Source organism: Aythya marila, assembly GCF_965140915.1.
Source record: "Aythya marila genome assembly, chromosome: 15".
NCBI lineage: Eukaryota > Metazoa > Chordata > Aves > Anseriformes > Anatidae > Aythya > Aythya marila.
The window spans coordinates 9,931,700-9,948,553 of NC_139056.1; the positions used below are offsets into that span (position 1 = coordinate 9,931,700).

Here is a 16,854-nt window from a genome sequence, read left to right on the forward strand (position 1 = left end):
CGGCCCTGAGAGAGGATCCAACCTCCCTCTTCTCCTTCCTTAAGATTTACATTAGTTGCTTCTTGGCTGGATTATACTACATGAGCTACGTGTATTGCATGTGTACTATGTGTACATATACAATGTGTATGCCAGATGAATATTCATGAGGTACCCATCACAAACATTTTTCTCAGGGACCAACTCTGCTCTGACCAGGGAGTGGCTGCTCCCTCTCTTGCACCCAACATGGATGAGGAGAGCTGGACTTCCTGGGGTGAGTCACAGAAGAGAGTGATAGAAAAGCTGTGCTGTCTGATTATCTCCGCTCTGTATTTATCGTGCCTTTGTATTAATATTTTACGGGATTTTTAAGACCAACAAATTCGTGGAAATGTTCTCATTGTATCTTTAAATCCCCAGGGTACACAGGAGTGCTAGCAGCATCACTACAATAAAATGTTACTATCTCAAGATAAAACACAGTGAAAGGAAAATGTGAGCAACCACAATTACCACTGCAGCACATGTGAGCAAAGACTTGGTTTACCTTTTTGTTTATTTGTTTTGAACAGTAGTTTTCTGTGCAGTGAAAGTAGTAAAGCCTGGGCTCTTACGGGTTTGCATTTAAAGATACAAACTGAGCTCAAACTGTGCATCTTCCCTTAGCAGGGGCACTCATCAGCCCTCTCCCCTGTACCTGACTACCTATTCTGAGGAAACTTAAAGAAACTCCATATGTATGAGACTTTAATCAAACTTGGCTAAGTGGATAAAACCAGTTATGTTCACAATTTATCAGTACTGGGGTGCAGCTGACTGTCAGACAAGCAAGCGCTGCAGAAGGTGCTGCATCAACCTTCATTGCTTAGAAATGCAGAATAAAACCCGCACGTATAAAGTTACTTTACAGCATGAGCATTTTAACTATATGCAAACATATTTAATTTGCCTTTAAACTCATTATTTATGAATCTTTCATATATTGCTTTTATTAGACTAATAGCTTAGGTCTGCATCCCATACTACACCACCACTTTTCAGAAGAGAAGTCAGCCAGTTGACTGAAGCCCATTGAGAAGTGCATTCCAGCGTTCCGTAGGATCTTTTTTTTTTTTTTTTTTTTGATCTTCCTCAGCAAGGAGTAACCCAAGAACTCACTGGCTTTGTGGTTGCAAGTCCCTGTGGAGTCCTGCTGCTCTAGTCTTGGAATGTCAAACCTTCTCTGATGTGTTATTTCAGGTAAGACACTTTCTACATCTCTATTACAGCAGTACTGATTAATACTAACTGGCTACATTTAATTTATTTCCCATCATAAAAACTCCAGTATTTGAAGTTGTAAGACAATTTTTAGTTTCAGTTGGAATAGCCAGCTGTCACATTTCTGCCAGCCTTTACAGAGCCTGTCTAGGCTGGCTATTAATGTTACTTATGCCCTAACATAATCGCAAGTATGTCTTTAAATGATTAAAATTTAATATGAACACTCAGACATGGCACAGCTATGATGGAAAAGGTTAGTGTGTTCAGCGTTCTTGGTTTGTTGTTCTTTTTGGTTTAGTTTGGTTTTCATTGGAACCGGTAACTCTAAAATTCTGCAGCTCCTGACCCTTTTCACATCCTGCTAGGCACAAGGGACCCTGGACCAGAAACCTGCTGCCAGTTCAGAAGGGCAGGGACCTTAGTGCCTGTTTGCTTATGACTGTTTATTCTCTGGGATTTTCTGCTCTTTTGCAGGTGATTCTGATGCTCTGCATCTCTCTGAGCCATGCCCCAGCAATGACTATCCAAACGGTAACTGAGAGATGCTGGTTTTTTTCCTGAACAACCCTCTCAACAGGTGTCTCAGCGCAAACAGAGCCCCAGCTCCCAGTGGTATGTTTTCCTGGAGTGGTCACAAAAGACACGTGGAGGTAAGAACCGCCTGGGGATGCTGTGGGGTCTCAGGGATGCTGTGGGGACCTGGGGATGCCGAGAGGTTTTCAGAATGCTGTGGGATGCTGCGGGATCTGCAGGATGCTGAGAGATCATCAGTACCCCAGGGAGGCTGTGGGGTCCCAAAGGTGCTGCGAGATGAGCATGGTGGGATGCAGTGGTGCTATGGGATGCCCGGGCCCCCAGGGATACTGCGGGAGCCCAGCGATGCTGCGGGACCCCAGGGACCCCGGTAGCCCGTGGGGGGCTGCAGAGGTAAGCACCACATCCCAGGGCACGGCTCCTCGGTGGCTCTGGGGGCCTCCCCGGGGACCGACCCGCAGCCCCCTCCCCGCCGAGCCTCCAGCGCGGTGGGGCAGCGCCCAACGGCCCCAACGGGGCCCAACCGAGCGGCGCCCCCCGGGGCCGGGCCGTGGCGGGGCCGCCGGCCCCTCCGGGTCACCCAGGGGAGCAGGAGTTTCCGTGGCACAGCCTTGCCCTCGCCGCCTGCCTGCCCTGGCGAATTTGCAAGTGAGATGCGGAGAATGCCGCCGGGAGCTCAGATGGCTTTTAATGTTTTATCGAGGCACAGCGCGGGGATGGGGTAACGCCGGTAATCAGGACTTGTAGCCTCTGAAATGTGGTGTCTGTCAGTGATGAACCCCTGGCTGTTGCTTTATGAATGGGAAAGAACACTCGTTTTTTAAAAATAAATGATTAGCTACTACTTTTTGACTAATACACTCATAGACCTTTTTTTTTTTTTTTTTTCTTCTTTTTTTTCTTTTCTGTCTCGTAGCAATTATTGCACTTCAGTTCCGACAAAAAGCAAGGGATTTGATAGACTTGTTCTCCAATTCACCTCCTAAAGACGGAAAATGAGTGCTAGGCATTCTTCTTTCCATATGAAATACTCAACTTCAACCACCACCAGTAATAAAAACGTAGTATATTTTTAATTGACATTCAGCTGCTCCTTAGAATGGGGTTGAAAACATCACTTTTCCCAGATGTCTTTGTAATAAACCAGGGACAAGTAAAAGAAGCATTAAAGTTTTATTTTGCCCCAGAGGAAGTTTTGTTCTGCTGTTTCACTTGGTCTTGTTTGCTTGTTTTTCGAGTATAGAAACTTCAATGCAATTTGTTTAGTGTTTTCCTGACACTCAAGATTTCAAGTCCAGGTACAACTCTGCATCACATGCGACCCCTAAAGGCCAGCTTTAAGCTACAACACCAGAACGGGAAATATAAATTGGTCCTGCAAGAGAAATCTTTGGAGTCTGGAAATTTTGTAGCTAGTGTTTTGCTTTGTCTTTATCTCTTTTGAACAGGTTGCATTAAAGTAAGACACTGCTGCTGTTGAGTAGAGCTTGTTAACATGAAACTCCATGGAATTGTCTGCATCCAGGAGCACTATGGAGCAATTTTTACAATGGAGAAGAAATTGGTACATGTGTCTGGTAATAGAAGACATTATTTCACTGACAGAAAATTTATCCTGATTGGGAGAACAAAACCCTGGCACCAACCTCCTAATGCTAAAGTGAAAGGAAATGCTGGAGCACAGAATGAAAAAAATATGAGAGCGGTGGTGACAGGAGGCGGAGGCTATTTTGGATACAGGCTGGGATGTGCTCTTGCCAGCTCAGGAGCTTCTGTTGTTCTGTATGACATAAACAAGCCTATCTGGGAAATTCCTGATGGAGTAGTGTGTATCCAGGTATGATAAAACACATTTTCATAACAGTTAGTTCCATATGCCTTTTCCATAATGTCTTACTAGTTTTCACAGAATCCAAATAGCAAATTGCAAATCATTGCAAATTTCAAGAACTTTTAAAACTGAATATCCCATATGACTCTTTGTGAGCTGGATTTTAATATGCATCTGAAATAAGGAAAGCAATGAAATCTGTAATGTGTAGCAGAGTACCTGCTTCATCTCCTGTCTCTGAAGGATCAAGTCACTTCCCTCACCTGGACCTTAGTTTATTCACCTGTAAAATTAATAGAACACTTCCGTAATTCATAGGGATATTATGAGGCTTAATGAAGGCTTTTAAAGTCCTGTGAGTTCTACATAAGAAATATATAATTATCAGCAAGTACTGAAATGGATCTAATTTTCAGTCCCAGAATATACAGTGGGTACAGTTATATATATAGATTCTTTCTATACTAAACTACTATATGACAAATGCTAACCTACAGTTTTGATTTCAATTCCAAGTATCTTTTCCTATGTATTACAGGCAGATGTCAGGGATTACGATGCCTTATTTGCAGCCTGTGAAGGGGCTGACTGCGTGTTTCATGTAGCTTCATATGGAATGTCAGGAAGAGAGCAAGTGAGTTCAAATAGTTTTGTACCTTTCTGTGTGACTGCTCACACTGAGGATGAGAGGTTTGATGCTGTAACACTGCATGTTAGACTTTTTCTCTTTGGATTATCCTGAGAACCTGAATCCATTCCCATGCTGTTTCAGTGAATTGCTCGGTGCAAGCTGATGTGCTAGCTACAAATAGTCTCCTTACAGTACTCTTTTCTTAGTTGTGAAATTATTTCCTTACTACTAGAGGCACTAACAGTAGCCAGGAAGGGCATTTGAGTTGGAAATGGCCATGAGAATTGCTGAAATATTGGGAGGACAAAAGGACAGACAAGGGAGACAGGCTCCCTCCAACCTTTCCTAAACCTTTGCAATGGAACTCGTAAGTGTAAAGTCACTGAAGAATGAAACCTATACTTTATATATAACTTTTGATTGTAACTGTTTATTTATATAACTCAATTGTAATAAGTGTTGTATTTGAAGTCTTAATTTTTTACCATTGGTAAGTAAAAAAATACACTTGATGTCAGACTCTGAACGACAATTTTTTATGATTGAAGTTACAATTCATACACCCCTTCTTACCTTATTTAATAAAATTAACTTCAGTAACTGCCTTTGCTGGATAGAATAGCTTATTAAAAGATGTTTGCAACTGGGCAGTGTGTACTTGGAATTGCTTTGGATAGAGCCAACTGGTCAGTGAAGTGCTGCTGAAACATGGATAATTAACATATTGTTCCTGTTGTATAATCATTGGAAATATGAGTTCAGAAGCACCATGATTCTCTTTGCTTCAAGCAAGCTAGTCTGTAAAAATACAAGAAAAATACAAGTGTAGCTTAGAAATGATGATTTGATTTCTGGAAGTCTAAGACAGTCATCTAAATTTTTTTTTTTAAAAACCAAAGCACTCATTACCTTTATCTGTGGATACTGTGGACACTTGCAACATTAACCTATTGAATTTAAAATGTGTTATTCAAAGATGCACAATTTCTTCATTTTCCTAGTTGCACAGAGAAGAGATTGAAACTGTAAACATTAATGGAACAAGGTTCATCATTGATGGTAGGTATCTAACCTTGCCATTGGGTGTTGGTATAACTTATCAAAATATCATACCACTTAGAAAAAAACTAGTTGGCAGACACTATTTTTTACCAAATGCTTCACAGTTTTGGCAGAAACTGAGAAAACAGGGCAATGATTTGTTGTTTTGTGTTTTTTTTTTCTTTAATACCTGATTCTGCTATGGGGTATGACATGAGGGCCAGCACTGTAGTTCAACTACTTCAGCTGCTCACAATCATGTTTAACCTGATGGCAGAATCTGTACGCATGTCAAACATTAACAACTTCCACATGTAGCATTAAACTTTATAGCATTAAACCTCACTGTTGTCCAATAGCTTGTACACAGGTAGTGGGCAGATCTTTAAACAGAAAGTCTTCTAGCCACCTACCTGATAAGGCTGACAGCCCATCTCACTAGGCTGGTAGCAGCCATCCCCAAGGCACAATGTTAGTTTACGGTATCCAAATTAGGATACAGCAAATGATTATAAAGCACTTGGTTCTGAACTGATATTTTCTATTTAATTGATATCTTCCATATGCTTTGCATTTTAAATTACCCAATCATGAAATGGATGGATTTGCTCTTCTAAGATTTGACAGTTTCTCAGAAAAGGTGCATTGCCAGTGCATACAGTTTTGTTTTTTTTTTTTCCATACTGTTAAAGTTTCCACTAAACTAATTTACTTTATATATTGCCACAGCCTGCAAACAAAGGAACATCAGCAGATTGATATACACCAGTACAGTAAATGTCGTGTTTGGAGGGCTTCCTATTGAAGATGGTGATGAGGAAACTGTGCCATATTTTCCCATAGAAAAGGTATTTTGGTTGTATTATTTTCTCAAGTTTCCTTTTTGTTTACTTTCTTTCTGAAAAAGCCTGGAATTTTCATGACCATGTTTTGCCTGATGCCATAATCCAATGCCAAGAAAGAAAAAAGAAAAAGCAAAGCACTTTATACTCTGTAAATGCTCTTCACAACCTTAACACATCACAGTTTTATACATATTGCAGTACGTATTTATTTTTTTCTATCAGGCTCTTTATTTTGGAAAATAACTCATACAGTGTCCCATTCACATTAGTGAAATTCCACCTGGACATAGGGATTGTGTTATATCACTTGGTGCCTCTTTGGCCATTTATTATTTATATGATTTGTCTGTTTCTCCCTTACTGAAGATAATTTATATTCAACATAGTACAGATATAGAAAAGCAGCCTGTTTTTATATGGTTTTATTGCATTTAATTAAAAAGTAGTACTTCTGGTTGCTTTGTGTATATGGTTGATTTTTATGTCCCTCCTCTCTCCATCTGCTAGTTTACAGTCTTTTGAGAAGCAGAGATGGGTAAAGAAAATACTGAAAAATATTTTGAATAATATGTTGAATAATATTTTCTCTGGGAGTGCCACAAGAAAGTGAACTGGAGAATTCAGACTAATCATGATGTCTTTGAAAAACAAATCCAGATTACGAAGTAGTGATCAATTACCTTCTTGGCAGCATTCAAAGCATACATATATTCATTACTTCTCAAATGGACTGAAATTAATTAACTGGATTTGCATAAGCAAAACTACTTGCTTGCCTTTGCAATATGCTTGTATTTTATCCTAAGCCAATACCTAAAAATTTCTGTATTTTTGTGGTGTTTGTTACCATCTGCTAAGTGAGTGGAGAAGCAATGCCTCTCTCTGTCATTTTAAGAATACATACAAACATATTTGCTTTTTCTCTGTAGCATGTTGATCATTATTCCAGAACCAAATCAATTGCAGAACAAATGGTACTAGCAGCTAATGGAACTCCACTAGCAGGTACTTTTGTGTTAGCATAAACTCATACTGGAATTTACACCTTTTTTTCTTGTCCTTTTCTAACATCCTGTATCCAGTATCGGTCCTTCAGTGAACAAGATTGTCCAGCAGTTATGAAATCAAATTACCTACCCGTCTCCCAAACTGAACGATTATTTCTTAAAAATAACTTTTAATTGTAACCCCCACAGTGTCAACTTAAGACTTTGACATGGCAGCAATAAATTCAGCATCTTAATCAAAAAGACAAAGATAGGTACAAATTAAACTATTACAAGTGTTTAATGTCATAGTATTATCCAACTTAAGTAAAACATGAATGCTGATTAAATTGTTCCCCTCCTTCCATATAGTTATATATTAAAATCTGAATAAGGCACCTGATACTACAGCCTGGAATTATTTATTAGTGCTTTCCAAAGTTTTCCATGTTGAGGAAGCCTCAATACACTTGAATACTTAAACTCACCTATGAGATACTGTAACTGTCATTGCAAAACAAATTAATGTAAAGTGCAACATGATTCCATGTGACCAAGTGATACTGAGCTAAATTTAGCTGTAGACAACTTACAGAAAAGCCTTTCTTCACTTGATACTCACAGAGCTATAAAGAGTTTTTAAGTCATTGATGAGCGTTTCACACCAATGGAATTATTCTGTTCAACGAATAAAGTTCTTTTTCCTTATTTCCTCTTTTCCCAGCAGCTCAACACATCAAAGTCACTCTTAATTTTAGAAGGAATATTCTGTTCTGCATTTCTCAATTAAATTAGAAGCTTACACTAGTTTACCTGTGCGAAGGATTAAAATGATTCAGTGAGTTTTTAATCAGTCACTGTTCCAAACATCCCGTTTTGATCCTGTGCCATCAGCATGATTGAGTATTTTGCTTGTTTTCTACTATTGAGAACAGTTATTAGCAGATGATGAACCAGTCAACAGATGCACTTCGGAAGTGACTGGATTTTCACGATGGTCCTTACTTTCTCTTACCGAAGTTACTAAGTTCTAGTTCTAGTGGGAGCAGGATGTGCCTACTGTTGAGAGCCATTCAGCTCTATCTTGCACAGCTAGTGAGACACTGTTTCTCTTCAATAATTTTGTATGGGATTGGTTTCATTTCACTTTTTTACCAATGACATGCTTACATCAGCAAACTCATCAGCACAGTTGGCACACTCATTGGCTGCTTTGGCACAGAGACAAAGGACTGGTTAGTAAAAGGTTTGGAAATACCTAGTAATTTTTAGGAATTTGACTATGCCAGTGCTTTGAATATTCGTAGAATGGTTTGGGTTGGAAGGGATCTTTAAAGTTCATCTACTCCAGCCCCCTGGCATGGAGTCTAGCTGGCAGGATTTTTCTGAATCCCATCTTGATATTTTGCATGTTCTGATTCTGCCAAGTTAATATTCTACTACTAATTCAGTACCTTTTGGTATGTAGTATTTTTTAAGCTGGTGAGTTTAATTTATTTCAGAGTAAGTTCTGCTACAGCATTCTTTAGTTCATGCAATTGATATTGTAATCATTTGAAAGTCACTTAAGGATGGTTTTATCAATTCTTCTAGGAGGTGGAATACTCTATACTTGTGTTCTTCGCCCACCAGGCATCTATGGACCAGAAGAGCAAAGACACCTGCCAAGGCTAGCAGTATGTATTTTAATTTTTAGTCAGCAGAAATTTCTATAATATATACCAACATCACTTACATGTGTTACAGATTTACTGACCTGCTTATTTAACAGTTTGATTGTCTGTTGAAAATAACTTTTTTATCAGACAATCTCTTTCATCTGTAAAGAATGCATAGTACATTTAAAAACATACTTTTAATATAAATACATGTAAATCCAGCTTTACAATGTAATGCTTACTATAATTATAAAATTCAGACCAATCTATGATATTCCGAATGTGTATTTGCATGCAACTTATACCAAGTGGTTTAAAATACTTATGAAAAGAGATATAACAAATATCTTATTTTTCTTGTCTCAGTTATTAACAGCTTTCACTGTCCAAAGAAACAAGTTAAGGTGTCAGATGCACCCTCCAGTACAATATGTTACTAAAGGGCAAACAGCTGAGGAGCTCATGTTTTGCTGTTTTTCACTTGCTGTTTTTTAAATTGTAGGAATAGTACAGTGTTTAGAATATGATCTCTGTAGAGTTATATGAGTCAGTTATTTTAAAGGATCAGCAAAATATAAAGTTATGCACAGCTTTGAGAATAGTTCAAGCTTACCACATAAAAAATATTTTTTCTTTTGTGTCTGAGGTGGGGAATTGTGTTAAAATTAACTGAAATATACTTTATCATCTTCTAAATAAAACCATATTTTAAAATGTCATGTGCCATTTAAGGTAAACCTAAGATGCTTTCTTTAGCCCCTCAAATAAATACTGTCTTTTGTTAATTTCATTTAAAATTCTAAGCTTATTTATTGTGAGCCCAGTGTAACGTATTGTATTTAACTGTCACATTTTGTAGCTTCTACAACATCCACTAAATAAAAAATGTGACACCTCGCATTACCTTCCATTTTTTTCCCAGGCAAAGCTATTTGTTAGATTTGATCCAATTTTGTGAATACTTTTGAGCCATTCAGAACTACATTTTACCTTTCAATAAAATATTATCCTTAGAACAGACTTACTTTTTCTAAATTCGAGATGTATTGTATTCAAAAGATAGGGTTCAGGCAAAATGATAGATAAGTAAGTCTGGAAAAAGACATTGTGTTTCTCTATGGACTGAATATAGGAAATAGAAAATTTGCAGTGCTGCTCTTATATCCAATTCAGCCCTGCTATGGAAGCATTATCTACTTGAGATAGACATTAATTTATTTCTGGACACCTGAGACCATGTAATTGGTTTTTGGAGGAAAGGCACACACTAGTACATTCAGGCAGAATGGCTTCTACCTACCCAGAATAATTTTCTGTTATCCAATGGGGCATATCACACTACTGAGGGATTTTTGGAACAAAATCAATTTTACACATATAAGTGATTTTTTATGAAATCATTTATGTGCTTCTCAGATAAAAGAAACAGAATTATAGGAAAGTGAGGACTAAGGGGGGCCCTGAGAGGTTATCTAGTCCTTCTCTCACATGCAAAACCAAATATACCTTGACTGATTCTAACAAATATTTGTCTAATCTGTTCTTACACATTCGTTGATGGAGAATCTGATCCCCTGTAGGCAATATAGATTAGTTCTTAGCTATCAGAAGCATTTCCCTACTAGACAACCTAACTATCTCTTAGAGTAATTTGCTTCCATTGCTTCTTAAACTGTACTTCTTTTGATTTTTTTAATTGACTTATGTATTTTTTCAAAGTATAGACAAACAGTATGTTTACCTGGACAAGACACTTTACATTTTAAAACTCATCTTTCTTTGGTTTCACATTTGTTTTATGTCTACAGAAGAACATTGAGAGAGGGCTACTTAGCTTCAAGTTTGGGGATCCTTCTGCTAAAATGAACTGGGTGCATGCAGAGAATCTTGTACAAGCTCAAATTCTAGCTGCTGAAGCTCTCACCCCTGAAAAGAACTACATAGCTGTAAGTAAATAAAAACACCACAGTTTTCATTTGACAGAGGATCCTACTGCTCTATCCTGTACTACAGTGGCTACTGTAGTAATAGTACTTCATGTTTGTGGTGGTGTCCTTTAGCTTGTGCTGTCTTTATTTTTATTGACAAACGTGCCATGAATAATTTGGGCTGTGGCAGCACTGGCTTTGCAGTTTGTTAGGAGATGCAATACTCAGTTCCTCAAGAACATCTCCACCTTTGCATTTTCATATTTGCCATTTGTGGAAGATGGGCAAAGAATATTTGATATTGGAAATAAAATTGGATATTCAGGCAAATTTATCCCTGTTTCCACATATAGGTCCAGGCTTAATATTCTAAGCTGCAATAATCAATTCTTCCTATACCATACATAAATAAAAGCTGTCAGCACATTTCATTTACGTACATTGATTTTAGAAGCAGTTGCAACCATTTTCCTCCTTGTAAACACATTTTTTATCTGACCTAGAAGCACTACCCTTAAAAGCACATTGGAAAGATTAGAAAAGATTTTGCATAATTTTTAAGCTATTTATAAGGAGTGAAGTCAACACATATGAAGTATTATTTTTACTAACCTGTCTCTTCTTTACCTCTTTAACAGAGTGGTCAGGTGTATTTCATTAATGACGGTGAAAAATTCAACCTTTTTGAATGGTTAACTCCACTTGTACGTACAATATATGATTTATCTCCAAATATATTAACTTATTTGACTATATAAAACTCTGGCTTTTGTGTGCATATGATGTATTTGGTACGTTTCCTTTCGGTGTCAGAGTTCTGCTATGAATGTGTGTTTAGTTCCTGCTTGAAGTTCAGTTTGATTAATGCTCTAACAAAGCCTACCTAAAATATTACATAAAAGCAACTGTCTTTACTGAGATGAAAGGACCATCTAAGCCAGCATCCTCATTATAACAGCCATTATCCTAATTTCTTGGGCATTCAGATGTTAACAGTGGCTGTTTTAACATGGACAAAAAAAAAATAAAATTATTATTAATCTGTAAGATAAAATATTTTCAAAAGATCATTTTGCCGTTAATGATGGGCTCAAAACTATAAATATGTCTCAAGGTTATATAAGGTGTCAGCATGCTATGACATTTAGGTCAATTATTATAATCCATTTTTTATACTTTTTTAAGACTGCCACTTGAAAATTACAGAGTCTTCAAGTGACGTTTAACTAGAATACCCTAGAAAATGAAAACAAATACTAATAGCAATTATTAACTTTTCTGTTTTATTAGTAAATGCTTCCATAAATATCTTTTGGACTGAAACTTTAAAATTTGTTTGAGGTTTCTGTTTTTATTTTTTTTTTCACTTTTTTTTTTAAATCTCTTTCAGTTTGAACGTTTAGGTTGTAGTAAGCCCTGGATACGTATTCCTACTTCCTTGGTTTATATATCAGGTAAAAATACTTTACCAACATTTCTCTGTCCTGCCCAGAGCACCACTGCTCCAAATTACAATGTTGTTTGTTTTTTTTCTTAATGTGACTACAATTTTAATTTTCATGTATAAAATATGCTGCGACCTCATCTAGCGTGCATCAGTGAAGTTCAGCTCTATGCACTGTGTTAAAACGAGAATGATCTGTTATTTAAGTGCTATTAAAATAGCAGGGTTTTTGTTTTGTAAGACTTACTAAATGTATAAGTTTTTGGATTAAATGGTATAAATGTAAAACATTGAATGTAATAATCAATGACTTCATGAAATATGTTAAAGAGGATCTGCTCTGCCTGCAGGGGTTAATTTATTGTACTCCTGTACCCCATGCTCCCCCAAAATCAAAACCCAAATGGAAGAAAAAAAGAATCCAATCCAGAATAATTTGTTTTTCTCATGTTTTTATGAAGTCTGAAGATCTTTATACTAGCTCTGTCACCAACCCTCCAAACCCTTTTTACGCAATCACCCTAAGACAGGCTGATTAAAGATCCAACTCCTTGTAAGCAAGTAGTCCTGTTGATGATAGTAATGGTGCCTTGAGCTGTTAGACATGTGATTTCCTTTTGCTGTTGAGATAGACCAAAATCATAATGGCACAGCAACTTATTATTCTTACCTCAAGTAGAAATCTTTTGTTATGCAGCCATGATAATGGAGTATCTTCATCTGATGCTGAAACCATTTGTTGAACTGTCCCCCCTGCTGACCAGAAATGAGGTAAAGTTGTTGTTTGTAAGCTCCCCTTATTCCCACAGGATGCATACACACCATGTGAATACTGAGGCACAATTTGAGATTAAGTCAGCAGGAAGTAAAATCCACCCAGTACATCTTCTGCTTCCAGATTCCAGGGCAAATGTATGCATCAGGTACATTTTAGGCAATTATTTTATACTCATCACCGTATTTTTTGAGAAGATAAGAGCATAGGCTTGCAATTTGGGAGAGGCTGCTTCATCAGTTCCTTCCTTCCAAGGCCCAACATCCTGTATGGCTTTGGCTGGTCAGTCGGGACCTGATCTTTGAAGATCTTTAGGCTCCTAAGAGATGGCTTTTACCTGCATCCTTAGATAGATAAACAAGTGTGCAGAACAGTTTTTGTGGATGTTTTCAAGAGTAGAATATTGTGCTTTGCAGCCTTCCCTGCCTCTTAGGGCTTTCAAACTTCTCTTGAGTGAACAATAGTAAAGACAATGTGACATTTCAATCGGATTTTGATATGTATATATATATATATATATATATGTATATGTGTATATATATATATATATAAAATGTATGTATTTTTTGAATTTTACATTTTCTCTAACTGGGTCTTTGTTACCATTTACAGACTTTGTTTGAACTTCCTGTGTATTCATACCTTTGTATGTTGACTCTTTTGCCCTACAGGTGCAGAATATTTCCATAACTCATACATTTCGAATAGACAAGGCACGGAATCAGCTAGGGTACAGCCCAGAGAAGTTTGTGTTTGCTGATTCTGTGGACCATTACATTAAAACAAGACCAGAGGCCCAGAATGATCACATCTTCCTCAAAGTCTTGCTTTTGTTAATTGTTAGTTTAAGTTTGATCTTTCTTTCTCTGAGATTTGATGACCTTTCAGTTTTGCATTTTTTTAAGGAAACAAAACACTGACATGCATAAACTGCACGTACTCGGTCACAGTACTGCTACCCGTGGATCATCTCGATCTCCACAATACGTACTGCCCCCAATGCAATAAGCAGGCAGTTATTTTAGATCCTACAAAAATAATAATTGTAGCCTGTAAGTAGCTGTACTTAAGAAATTAAAATACTGTAAACAATTATGGCCAAAGATCATCACTGAAACACACTGGAGTCAAGATGGTTGAATCTATGTATTTCACACCAAAAATATTTTCAATTTGAATGCTGAAGTGCATGAGGACCTGCAAAAGGAACAGAAACTTCAACCAGTCTTCAGTGCTTCACCAATGAAGAAAAATGGCTAAAATATAGAGGAAGGCTGACTACAGCTGCTGCCACGCTCATTACCTTAGGGAACTGAGGAACACACAAAGGGACCAACAATGAGAACATATTACTGTAAATAACACAAGCCAGCTGAACAGGGGAAGTTCACACTGTGTGAATTTATTTTGTGAATTAGCTGTATCACTGTACATGAAGGAAAATAAAAGTGCACTTGAAACTCTGCTGAACTTGGTGCTGTGCCTCTGTGAACGCTGCTGCAGACCTTGCCATCCTGCTGTGGGGTGCAGGGACCAGCAGCAGGACCTGCTGAGAGGGCAAAAGCCTATCAGATACTTGCAGGTATGAGTTTTCATGAGTCAAAACCGTGCATATTTTAGTTAAAAGTTATTAATTATTCTACATTAGATAATTTATGTTGCTGTAAAGGAATCTGCCACTAAGGGTTGCACTAATCTTTGTACTGCTTCCTTTACTGCGATAGCTATACAACAAAGTTTAGTCACTTAGCAGCTAAACTTTAGGCACAACTACGGTTTTGCAGGTAATTTGTAATGGGCAGCAGTCGTACCGATCAAATCCCTGTAGCTGTGAAAATTAACAACGTGCTTCTCGAGCTACCACGCAGCTGAAGTGTGCCTTCACCACAGCACGGCTGGGGAGGGCTCTGCTGCCACCTGCCTCTCCTGCTGCCCGCTTTGTCCCAGGAATCGCCTTCCCTGCACCTTCCCACCTGTAGCGCTGGGGGAAGGAGGCAAAAGCAGAGGCAGGAGGGGTAAGGAGACCTGAGGAGCGCAGGCTGCGGGGCACGGCCGGGCGGGAGGCAGGAGCAGGCAGCACCTCACCATTTCCCACTCTCTTGGGAGGCCGGGGGCCGCACGGGGGGCGGTCGCTGTCCCCGCGGCTTTCTGCCCCCTGACAGCAGGGGCTGCCCGCCTGCCTCAGGCGCCGCCAGGCCGCGAAAAGGAGCCACCGCCGCGGCGGGGCCAAAACTTCTTGGCAGCGGTGGGATTCGAACCCACGCCATCGAAATGACTGGAGCCTAAATCCAGCGCCTTAGACCACTCGGCCACGCTACCGCCTGCGTGCTCAGCCGCCCGCCGGGCCTCTTTCAGCGGGGCGGCGCCGCCATTTTCCCCCCCACAGCTCCTCATTCCGCCCGCCTCAGCCCCGAGCTACCGCGGCGCCCCCCGGAGCCCCCGCCCGGTGCCCGCTCCCCTCTCCACTCTTCCCCTCCCCGGGGATCTCCACGGGTACCGCCCCCAGGCGCTCCGGCGCTGCTATCGCCGGCTCGGGGCCGCGGGGGGCGGCGCCACCACCCGCCCCCTGTCCCCGCTGCAGGCCCGGCGGCTGGAGGGGGCGGCCCGGCCCGCACCCGGCAGGTGGCGCCGCTTCCCCGCCGGCACCCGGCGGCTGCAGACGTGGCCCCGGAGCCGCCTGCCCCGAGCCCTGAGCTGGCGGAGGAGGGCGGGAGGCGGGCGGGCTGCGGCGGTGTGGGAGCCCCGGGGCACAGCTGGGAGCAGCGGGCCTGGTGCTGCGCCCCCGAGCAGCGGCTTCGTGACCGGGGGCAGCGCGGCCTCTGAGGCAGCAGGGGAGGGAGGTACGGGCGGTGTTTCACCTGGATCGTCAGGTGGGCACAGAACAACATTGCTCTGGAAGTGTTTGGGAGCTGCTGTTCACTGAAATGGCAGTCTCTGAACAGAACCGTGTTAAGGGTGTATTATGAAACATCCCAACAGAAAACTAAGCCCAGGGGATGTAGCGTTTGTGGGCTAATTTTAATGTAGGCTTTGCTTTCGTGTTTCATCTTTTTTTTTTTTTTTTTTTTTTTTTTTTTTTTGTCATCACTGATTGTTTGCTATAGAGAAGAGGAGCCCTAGACTTAAGCCTGGAAAGCAGTGCAGCCTGGCCCCAGGGTATCAGAGACGGCTTATTTAAAATTATGAAAAACCTGTAGCTTGAGCTAATGGAACCCAACTATCTTCCTAGCCTAGCAGAACACTCTTCATGCAGCTGTACAGCATAGTACAGCCATACGCCACTGGGTCCCAAAATGATGTTCTGTATTTAAAATTTAGTGTTGAGAGACAGTTATTGCTGTGACTTGTTTAGTTGTGCTCATACATCACATCAGTAAGCAGTACTTGGCTGTTATCAGTGCCCTACGGCAGCAGCTGGTGACCTTTTTTAAACCATTACCACACATTTTCATGTAGTGGGAATGCAGCATCTGGCCTCAACCAGGCCTTCACAATTAATCTGGTGAGCCCACCCTCCTCCTGGACCAGTGCAGTGCTCACAGGATGTGGCATAAAACAGCTCAGGCTACTCTCTGCTTTATGTCCTTGCACAAACCTGCACCCGCAGCACAGCGCTGGAGACCATTGCCAGAACTGCAGGTGCTCCCAAACAGCTGACAGTGTTGCTGCAGACACTTGCTGCTTCTTCCAGTCCCTGCATTAAGCTGCGGTTTAATTGATGTAAGTAATTTGGGTGGTCGGTAGTGCGTGGCAGAGAGTCAGGGAATCTGCTGTGCGTGTTGCTGATGAAATAACAGCAGTTTTTCCCCTGAAGGTGATCTTGACTGCCAGGCCCACCAAGCAGCAATGGCTGCGCATTCCTCCTGCCTGGGATGCCACCACAGGCTCTTGGTCTGTTGCAATGAGCATGCTGACATCGGCTGGTCTTGGTTATGT

The 16,854-nt window shown here is 40.3% G+C and overlaps 2 protein-coding genes across 2 annotated transcripts in view; both read left to right on the forward strand.

Annotated features, from left to right (window-relative positions):
* Nucleotides 1-3,274: 3,274 nt before the first annotated feature.
* Nucleotides 3,275-13,838, forward strand: LOC309884114 (putative short-chain dehydrogenase/reductase family 42E member 2; the record flags this gene model as incomplete). The annotated part of the gene is made up of 11 exons (XM_082772808.1): nucleotides 3,275-3,616; nucleotides 4,149-4,244; nucleotides 5,243-5,300; nucleotides 6,012-6,130; nucleotides 7,057-7,132; nucleotides 8,707-8,789; nucleotides 10,580-10,717; nucleotides 11,338-11,403; nucleotides 12,090-12,153; nucleotides 12,841-12,914; nucleotides 13,590-13,838. 11 exons carry the CDS (start codon nucleotides 3,275-3,277, stop codon nucleotides 13,836-13,838), a joined length of 1,365 nt encoding a protein of 454 aa, XP_082628934.1.
* Nucleotides 13,839-16,488: 2,650 nt separating this feature from the next.
* Nucleotides 16,489-16,854, forward strand: part of EEF2K (eukaryotic elongation factor 2 kinase) — a 32,752-nt gene continuing 32,386 nt past the window's right edge. Inside the window, exon 1 of the mRNA XM_082772910.1 lies at nucleotides 16,489-16,638. The gene's annotated coding sequence lies outside the window, so the exon portion shown is untranslated. The remainder of the gene's footprint in view (nucleotides 16,639-16,854) is intronic.